This window comes from Odocoileus virginianus, chromosome 27 (genome assembly GCF_023699985.2).
Source record: "Odocoileus virginianus isolate 20LAN1187 ecotype Illinois chromosome 27, Ovbor_1.2, whole genome shotgun sequence".
Classification (NCBI taxonomy): Eukaryota; Metazoa; Chordata; class Mammalia; order Artiodactyla; family Cervidae; genus Odocoileus; species Odocoileus virginianus.
Window position 1 is genome coordinate 18,047,756 of NC_069700.1, and position 9,704 is coordinate 18,057,459.

General features: G+C 47.0%; 1 protein-coding gene across 1 annotated transcript in view; it reads left to right on the forward strand.

The window, feature by feature from the left end:
- Positions 1-4,416: 4,416 nt before the first annotated feature.
- PRSS16 (serine protease 16) overlaps positions 4,417-9,704 on the forward strand; it is a 6,812-nt gene continuing 1,524 nt past the window's right edge. Inside the window, exons 1-9 of the mRNA XM_070456965.1 lie at positions 4,417-4,486; positions 4,570-4,730; positions 5,588-5,687; positions 5,815-5,944; positions 7,483-7,606; positions 7,840-7,917; positions 8,002-8,049; positions 8,502-8,792; positions 9,599-9,702. Coding sequence (XP_070313066.1) covers positions 4,417-4,486; positions 4,570-4,730; positions 5,588-5,687; positions 5,815-5,944; positions 7,483-7,606; positions 7,840-7,917; positions 8,002-8,049; positions 8,502-8,792; positions 9,599-9,702 — 1,106 coding nt within the window. The remainder of the gene's footprint in view (positions 4,487-4,569; positions 4,731-5,587; positions 5,688-5,814; positions 5,945-7,482; positions 7,607-7,839; positions 7,918-8,001; positions 8,050-8,501; positions 8,793-9,598; positions 9,703-9,704) is intronic.

The window sequence follows — 9,704 nt, forward strand, 5'->3', positions numbered from 1 at the left end:
CGTGAGCACTGATATCTACAAGTCAAATATTACTGGGTTAAAATTAATTAGGCTTTCTAAATTCCATATATATGTGTTAATATGCTGTACTGGTGTTTTTCTTTCTGACTTACTTCACTCTATATAATAGGCTCCAGTTTCATCCACATCATTAGAACTGATTCAAACACATTCTTTTCCATTGTGTATATGTACCACAGCTTTCTTATCCATTCGTCTGCCGATGGACATCTAGGTTGCTTCCATGTCCTAGCTATTGTAAACAGTGATGCGATGAACATTGGGGTACATGCGTCTCTTTCAGTTCTGGTTTCCTCAGTGTGTATGCCCAGCAGTATATATGGAATTTAGAAAGATGGTAATGATGACCCTATATGTGAGACAGCAAAAAAGACACAAATAAAAAGAACAGACTTTTGGACTCTGTGGGAGAAGGCAAGGGTGGGATGATTTGAGAGAACAGCGTTGAAGCATGTATATTACCATATGTGAAATAGATCATCAGTCCAAGTTCAAAGCGTGAAACAGGGCACTGGGACAACCTTGAGGGATGGGATGGGGAAGGAGGTGGGAGGGGAGTTTAGGATGGGGGACACATGTACACCCAAGGCTGATTCATGTCAATGTATGGCAAAACCACTACAATATTGTAAAGTAATTAGCCTCCAATTAAAATAAATTAATTAATTTTAAAAATTGATTAGGCTTCCCTGGTGGCTCAGATGGTAAAGAATCCTCCTGCACCACTCTGAAGGACTCCACAGCATATTGCTGACCTGAGTGGTTGGCGTCAGTCCTTTCTGGCAGCAGGAGAAATATGACTAGTCACTAATGAAAGATGAAGCTTTGGAGCCAAGCCTCAAGTGGTGAAACAACTTTCTATGAAATGGAAAATGCATTTCTTTGCTGCTTTACGAACAGCTTTTACAGTCATTAAATTTACCTAAAGTAGTTTAAAAAAAAATCCTCCTGCAATGTAGGAGACCTGGAAATTAATTAGACTTGCTAGTCCCTGGAACATTATGAATAATTTTACATCCTTGAGATCAGAAACAAAGCTTTAAAGAGAAAAAGCAAATTCTTATAATGCTCCTTGGAAAAAACTAATGAAACACAGTAAGTCTAGTTAACATCCATCTTATATACATCAAATATATTTTTTTTCTTGTGATGAAAACTTTTAGGGTCTACTCTCCTAACAACTTCCAAATATTCAATATAGTATTATTATTAATAACTATACTACCATGGTATACCTTACATCTCCATAACATTTCTTTTATAACTGGAAATTTGTACCTTCTGACCCCTTTCATTCCTTTAACCCATCCTTCATTCCCTCTCAGTCATCAATCTGCTCTCTGTGTCTATGAACTCGATTTTGATTTATTTTGTTTTTTGGATTCCAAATGTAAGTAAGAGCATACAGGATTTGTCTTTTTCTGTCTCACTTATTTCACTTAGTATAATTCCCTCAAGGCCTAAATCAATGAAAGGTCATCAATAATAAAATCAATATTTTTATTATACATTACTTGGATATTCAAACAAACAAATAATGTTTGCTTTATGCCAAAGTAAAATGTTGAGAACACATACTAATCACAAACTTAGGAAAAGACAGTTCTGTAGCAGTGGTAACAAGTAGCCACCAGACCTGAATTTAAAACAAATGATCTATCCATGATAATCATTTTGTGAACATTTGCACAACCAATCACTGTCAAACCCTGCTTTCTGAAATGAGCCAGCCAGGGATGCACTCACTTCAGTAAACACCCCTTTGAGTGCCAACCAAACAACAAGAGTCTCTGCAGAAGAACCATGCTTCCACAGAATATGTCAACCCACTGACCCTCTGAAAATCTACCCTAAGCCCCCTCTCAGAAAATACCAGTCACCAGCTCTTTCAAAGGGATGGTGCCAAAAAAACAAAACAAAACAAAAGAAACAAAGGGATGGTGCCTTACCAGCACTGCTCCCTCCTTAAATGAACATAGGCTTTGGATTTCAAGCAGGGAGTGGTGAAAATGCCCCTATGCCAAATATGAAAAGCTGAAATTTCACTTTTTGCTGGGACTGTGTTTGCTGGGGGCAGGGGTGGAGGGGAAGGAAGGTAGTGTCACTGCTGAAGAACAAATGAAGTCAACATTCATTCCCAATTTGATGTCTGTAAGTTATCTCCAATTTGTTAGGTGACTGCAGCAAAATTATTCTGCACTTATTCTTCCAAACACATTTTACAAGACAAGCATTGCCCTGATACTAACAAGGAAAAGGATGTCACCTCACATACTGAGGAATGGTATGCTGACTTATACATGACTTTGCGTGAACTTTATGTTAACTAGAACAGCCTGTCTTGTGGCTGATCAAAAATATCTGGTATACTTTGCTTTAATCACTAAAGAAAAGAGTGCATTGTTCAGAAGTAAAATATGTCTGCTTTGAAAATAGAGGTAAAGCTAAGCAACTTCTGTGATAGTCCAAGTCAGAGATGCTGGTGGCTAGAAGAGGGTGATAGCACTGGAGGTGGAGAGAAGTAGTTGGATTGTAGATAAACTTTTAGAGTAGAGCCCCATCAACATTGGTTGATGGATTTTTCATTCGCTTAACAAATATTTATTGATTGCCCACTGTGTACACTCTTGTAAGAACCAGGCATTGAGCAATGGACAAAGGAGATGAAAAATCCTTGGCCCTGTGGCGCTTACTATTCTCATCTGGGAGACAGATGATGAACTATATAAATAAAATATTTATACTTCTGATAATGATACACTGCTATGAAGAAGAGTAAAGAATAGAGGAGATTTAGTGGTTTGACCTTTTTTTCCCCCATTTGGACCATTTTATTAATACCTTCTTAACATTTTAAGATATTCCAACTCATGAACACAGGATAACTTTCCATTTACTTAAATCTTCTTTAATTTCAATGTTCTGTTGTTTTCAGGGCACATGTCCTAAACGTCCTTGGTTAATTTATTCTTGAGTTTTTTTTTTTTTCTTTTCCATACTCATGTACCTGGAAGTGTTTTCTTCATTTCAGCTTTGGATTAGGGCAGTGCTTTGAACCAAAGATATGAGTAGGAAAAGGCAGAGAATGGCGGTTGACACCATGTAGAAACAGCCTTTAAAAGGTGACAAAACCTCCTCAGGGTCACTGAACTAGAAAGCGGCAGGTCCAGGACGCTTCCCCAGGGCCTTCTGCTGACTTCGGAGCTCGAAGCTGTCCTGCCTCCCTGCTCTAGCCTCTGTGGATGAAGATCCTTCAACCAAGCGCCTCCCATTTGTTTGTTTTTCTGTCTCTCATTGGCCAAGATGTTCAGAGGAGGATTTTTTAAACCTGCTTCCTCGTTATTGCCAAAGACGACTGTTTCATCCTCACTTCTATTTTTTTTTATGGGGACCCTACTGTTGCCCTGGGCTCCCTGCCCGATTCCTGATCCTGTTTGCCAGAAAATTACTACAAGCAAACTTCGTAGGCATGCAGCGTCCTCAGCTCCTACCCAGGCTCACTGGATCAGAATCTCTGGAGTAGGGCCAGAAATCTGCATATGTAACAGGCTCCCTAGGTAACTGTGATATTCCTTGGGCTGGCGAGCTCAGGTTTGACAATTTTTAAAGAGATGACCATGAAGACCCTTTCTGGACTCTGAATAGAGATCTGACTGAGGTGAGGGAGGAAGCCATGAAGATTTATGGAGAAATGGGAAACCAGAGAGTGACAGGAGCAGGGGCAAGTGTTCTGAGGCAGAAGTAATATTCTGCTGCTGCAGAAATATTCAAAGTGCTATAAGGGATCTAAGGAAAGTGGTGAGATTGTGGGTCAGAGGGTGGGGGTGAGACTGATGGGGAGCAGGAAAAAAGGGGGAGACTGGAAAATAGACATGCCAAGACTGAAAGAGAGAGAGAGAGGAAAGAGAGAGCCTGAAGTAGAGAGAAGATGGAAAGAGAATCGAGGAACAAAGAGAAGAACAGACTGAGTATTGGGGCAAATGAGGGGGACTGAAAGTATGCCGGAGGGCAGAGAGAGGAAGGGGGAAAGACGGGCTCCTGAGGTAGAAAAAGATGGCCCCTGAAGGAGAGGGGAGAGTGAGGCACAGGCATGGAGACTGAGGGCCAGAGGGAAGGGAGATCAGGGGACAAGAGAAGAGAAAATCAAGAGCAGAGAGAGAATTGGATATCCAGAGGCCACAGCCGCAGGTCTCTATATACAGACTCTAGCGTTGCTGCCTTGCTTGAATGGTTCCAACAGAAGCTTGACCTGTTCCAGGACAAGAGTCTGTAAACATACCTGAGCTCCTGATCAAAGACTATAAATTGAAAGGCCAGCCCTGGGGACAACAGAGGAAGTCTTGAGTGAGTGGAGGGAACACAGCCCCTAGAATCCCCCACAAAGGACTGGACAGCATGGCCATCGGGCCTGTGCCATGGCTGGGCCCTCTGCTCCTGGTTTCCCTCTGGGCATCCTCAACTCCAGGTAGGAGGATCCTGAGAGTCAGGCAGGGCCTGAGGGGGCCCCAAGGGGGCCTGGCCCGACTCTTTCCCCTCCACATCCCACAGCTTCCCTCCTTCGGCGCCTTGGTGAGCACATCCTGAGGTTTCAGGAGAGCTCAGCCCTGGGCCTGGGGCTGGGCCCAGATTCTGTGACCCTCCCAAAAGAGGGGTGGTTGGAGCAGCCACTGGACCCTTTCAATGCCTCTGACAGACGCTCCTTCCTGCAGGTAAGGCCAGGAGAGCAGAGTTCCACTGCCCACCCTACTCCCTTCCCAGTCCCTACTGAGCCCACCCTACTCCACCCCTCACTCTCTGCTTTCTATTCCTATCTCTACACCTCTGTCACCTCATCCCTCTCCCCATCAGCCTTACCTGGTATCTGCTGTCAGTATCCCTATGTCCCTTTAGTCTAGCCCCTCTGTTTCTTAGATTTGCCCTCTATCCCCTAGTCTCCCCTTCCTTTCTTTAGCCTCCCACTTTTTTTGTTCCTCGGGTCCTATCCTTCAGTCTTTCCTTTTCCCTGTCATTCACTCTCACTCCCTCATTGCCCCTCAACTACCACCCCCCTTCTCCCTGTCCTTCAGATTAATCACCAAACCCACCACCAAGTCTCAGTATGGAGCAAAAATCTGGACCAGCTTTGGAACCAGAACTGGCTCACAATAGGCACTTGAAGATATATATTGAATGAATGAACAGATTTACCACTTTTATATCTACTCTTTTACACTTGCTCTCCCCACAATCTCCAAAGGTCATCTCACATAGACCTTATTCCTAAATCCACCTGCATTCATTAATTATTATACAATAGTTATCTCAATATAGAGCAAGTGCCTCCCACTTGCTAGCCACTATTCTTGACCCTGGAGTTATCAGAGAGAAAGAGCTGACAAAAATATCTGCCCTTGTAGATATTACATTCTAGATGAGGAGACAAACAGGAGAGAAATGAACATGTAAATAAACAAGTCAATGTCAGATTAAAAAGATCCATTAGGGAAAGAGACCAGAATGAACCGGGAATAAAGAGTAGGTCAGAACTCTCACAATTCCATTTCTTCTTCCCCATCCCACCTCTTAGCGGTACTGGGTAAATGACCAACATTGGACCAGCCAGGATGGACCTGTATTCCTGCATCTGGGCGGTGAAGGCAGCCTTGGACCTGGCTCAGTGATGAGAGGTAAGAAGCAAGGATGAGGAAAGACAGGGGGAAGGAAGGGAAGTTGCATACTGTGAAGTGCTGTGAAGCCTGAGGTTTGCAAGAGTTGACACCCGCCTCACACACATCCCCTTTGGACTCTTCACAGGGCACCCTGCAAATCTGGCCCCAATCTGGGGGGCCCTGGTGATAAGTCTGGAACATCGATTTTATGGCCTGAGTATACCTGCTGAGGGGCTGGACATGGCCCAGCTCCGCTTCTTGTCCAGCCGCCATGCGTGAGTTGGGGGTAGGGAATGTTTTCATGGGATGTCTGTATTTTGGCTTCTCTGCATCTTTGTCTCTTCTTCCACTGCCCAAAGTTGACCTCTGAGTCCCTGGTCTTATCTTTTCTTCTCTGTCTTTCAGTGTTTTACTCTTTCTTTTTCTGTCTCTGCATAGAGCTCTCTCCTTCCCTATCCTTTATTTCCCCACCTCTTCCACTGTATTCTTAGCTTTTGCTATCACCCTATGACCTGCTGGTCCAGACTACCAGAATCCCTTACGTGGATGACACAGCTTCCTCACTGGTCTCCTTGTTTCTGTCCTTGATCCCATCAGTCTATTCTCCAGATGAAGCCAGAGTGATCATTAGATGATAAACCAGATCACCTCTCTCCTGGCTCAAATCCCTCACATCTCTCATCGCACTCAGAGCAAAGACAAAGCATTTACAACATCTCCTCCACCAGCCCCTGGATCTGCTTTGGAAGCTCCTATGCTGGCTTCGGAGGATCCCCAGTTAGCTCTCTGGCCTCTCTCTCTCCCTCTTACTGGGCTCCAGGTACACTGAAGTTCTTGCTGTTCTCCAGACTTGCAGGCACGTCGCTTCCTTGAGCCTTTGAACTCTGCCTTCTTCAAAGAGTGGGCTTCCCCCAGATATTTGTCTAGCTCCCTCTCTCACTTCCTTCAGTGCACCCTACTCCTATTACCAAATCCCTTCTCTTTCTTCCCCCCTTCACCAACTTTATTGTTCCCCCCAGGACTTATCTCTCTCCTTTCTCTGCTTGCTATCTCTCTGTGTCTGTCTGTAATCAGCCTGACTTTCTCTGCCTCACTCTTGTCTCCATCTGTATCACTCTGCCTGTATATTCCTCTCTGTCTCTTAATCTTTTCACAAGCTAAAGTAGTTTCCAACTGCAGTAGGATGACGCTAACTGCAAACTGTTTCAGAAAGGTTAGGGAGGGGAGAAAGCATTTGGGATTAAAAAGAAAAAAAGATGTTAGGGTATTCCCTGGTGATTAGGGCTTCACGATTCTACTGAAGGGGTCAAGGGTTTGATCACTGCTAATCGGGGAACTAAAATCCCAGAAGCCTTGTGGTACTGCCAAAGGGAAAGAAAAAAAAAAAAAAAAGAAAGGATGTTAGATATATTCCAATATCTCTGTCTCTTTTTCTAATCGTGTCTCCCTCTCCACCAATACCTCCTAACCTATCCAGCCTAGGCCCCCTCCTCTTCCTGAGTAGCTCTCTTTGACAGTCTCCAATCCCTCCTATAATTTAGATTTTCACCTAAACTGTCTTGAAGATTTTTCTTCTCCCACCTAGTCTGGAAGAGAAGAGTAGAAGCTTTCCAAATGAGTCTCCTCTGATCTAGGCACTTGTGCAGAAATGAGTGTGTAGGTATGGGGAATCCTCAGAAATACCTCATGAGAAAAAACCCTAGCTTCTGGCCAGCCTCTCTCCATTCTTGTCTCTGGATCCCCGCCTGTAAATCGGGGAATCTTCAGGGATTCCTAACCATGGGAAACGGCTCAGCTTCTCCTCTCACCCTAGGCTGGCGGATGTGGCCTCTGCCCGCCTCACACTCTCCCGCCTCTTCAACGTCTCCTCCACCAGCCCCTGGATCTGCTTCGGAGGCTCCTATGCTGGCTCCCTGGCTGCCTGGGCCCGGCTGAAGGTCCTGGGACCCCTCTGGGTGGACTGGGGGAAAGAAACTTGGACTGCAAGGTCCCTAACTCAGATAATAGGAAAACCTCCTTCCCCACCCTCCTCCCCCACCCCCACCCCCCATCCCAATCTGCCTCACAAGTGTTCGGTGTGTAGAAGGTAGGGACTTGCCTGAGATCACACAACGAGTGACACAGGGGCGGCAGATATGGGATCCCAGTCTGATAACTTGTCCTCCCTCAGTTTCCCCATCTCTTTTTTGCCTCCATCGCCTCTTCCGCTCCGGTGCGGGCCATATTGGATTTCTCCAAGTATAATGACGTAAGGATGGCGGGCGGTGGGCCTGGGGGGAGGGGGGTCTCTGTGGTGCGGGTCACCTGATATTCTCCCGCGGCCGGACTTTAGGTGGTGTCTAGAAGCCTAAAGAACACTGCGATTGGCGGATCCCTGGAGGTATGAGTTGGGGCCCAGTCGGAGGGGGATAGGGAAAGAGAAAAGGCCTTTAGGATGGGGGCCTGAGAAAACGGCTGAAGCTTGCAAGGCGTTGGGGTCTCAGAGACGGGAGCCCCGAGAGATGGGTGAATTTGGGAAGAACGCGAGAGCTGAAGATGGATCTGAGTACTAAGAAGGGAGGATCCAACAGGGGCGGGCTGATACGGGGGCGGGGCCTGAGGACGGACGACCCTATCAGGAGGCTGTATTAGTGTGGGCGGGGCCTGGGGTGGGACGGCCCGGAGGAGGAGCCGGAAGAGGGCGAGGCCGCGAGCAAAAGCGACTTTCAACTGCCCCTTGGATGAATTTGAATGTGGAAAAGTGGGGAGCCCAGGGAGGATGAGGGTCACGGAAAGGGAAAGGCCGAACTCCGGAACCAAGTCTTCACCAACGCTGCCTCTCGCTCTCCGCAGTGCCGGGCGGCGGCGTCTGCAGCCTTTGCGGAGGTGGAGCGGCGGCTGCACGCTAGCGGGGCGGCTCGGGCAGCGCTGCGCGCGGACCTGGCAGCGTGCGGGTCCCTGGAGCGCGCTGAGGACCAGGCAGAGCTCTTGGGGGCGCTGCAGGCACTCGTGGGAGGTGCGGTGCAGTACGATGGGCAAGCTGGAGCGCCGCTGAGTGTGCGACTGCTCTGCAGACTCCTCCTCGAGAATCGGGGCAACTGCAGCGGCTCTGCACCCTACCGCGGGCTTCGTCGGGCAGTGCAGGTGAGAACCCCGAGCACCGCCAAGAGTGAGCAGAGCGAGGATTCCTGTTCCACCTCCGCTGTGTGAACTTGGGCAAGCATAAACCCTTCTGCACCTTAGTTTCCTCATCTGTAAAATGGGTATTACATCTCGGAGGTGAAATGAGGTAGGAGAGCATGCCCTAGGGAACAGGGAGCCTGGAGCACAGTAGGCAAATGTTAGCGACTGTGCTTACTATTTTGCCTACATTGTTCTGTCCTCTTTCTGGGGCTTTCAAGAGCGTCTGGCACACAGCAAACTCTCAAATAGTATTTGTAGAATGAACGAAAAACATTCGTCCAGGGGACACAGTTGTCCTCGGAACACAGTTCTCCTAGAGACCGGGGCTCCTAGCCTCGGACTCCCTCCTACTCCCAACCTCTACAATCCTGCTCTCACTTTTCCATCGATGTCTGCACCAAATGCTGTGCGGTGTGCTTCACATATATTATTTCACTGAATTCTTAAAATAGTTCTAGGAAGTAAACACTACTATCGTCCCCACACACAACTGAGGAAACTGAGATCTCACTTGCCCAAGATCAACTTTACAGGTGAGAAGCTCCTAGTCATCTAGCAGCTTAATTTCTAACCCACAGGGACCTAGGTCCGCAGCAACTCTGACCAGTGACCCCAGGAAAACTCAGAAACTCACTCTTCTGACTTCTGACCTTTGACCTGTAGGACCGATGGCTCCAGGCCCTGCCCTGGCTTGATGGCAAGGTGGTGGGGGAGGGTTGATGGAAAGGAATGTATGTCTGCATATATGTATGTGTATTGTCCTTTAGGTTGTCACACACAGCCTGGGTCAGAAGTGTTTAAGCATTTCTCGAGCGGAGACAGTGGCACAGCTGAGGGTCACAGAACTCCAAGTACCCAGTGTGGGTGACCGGC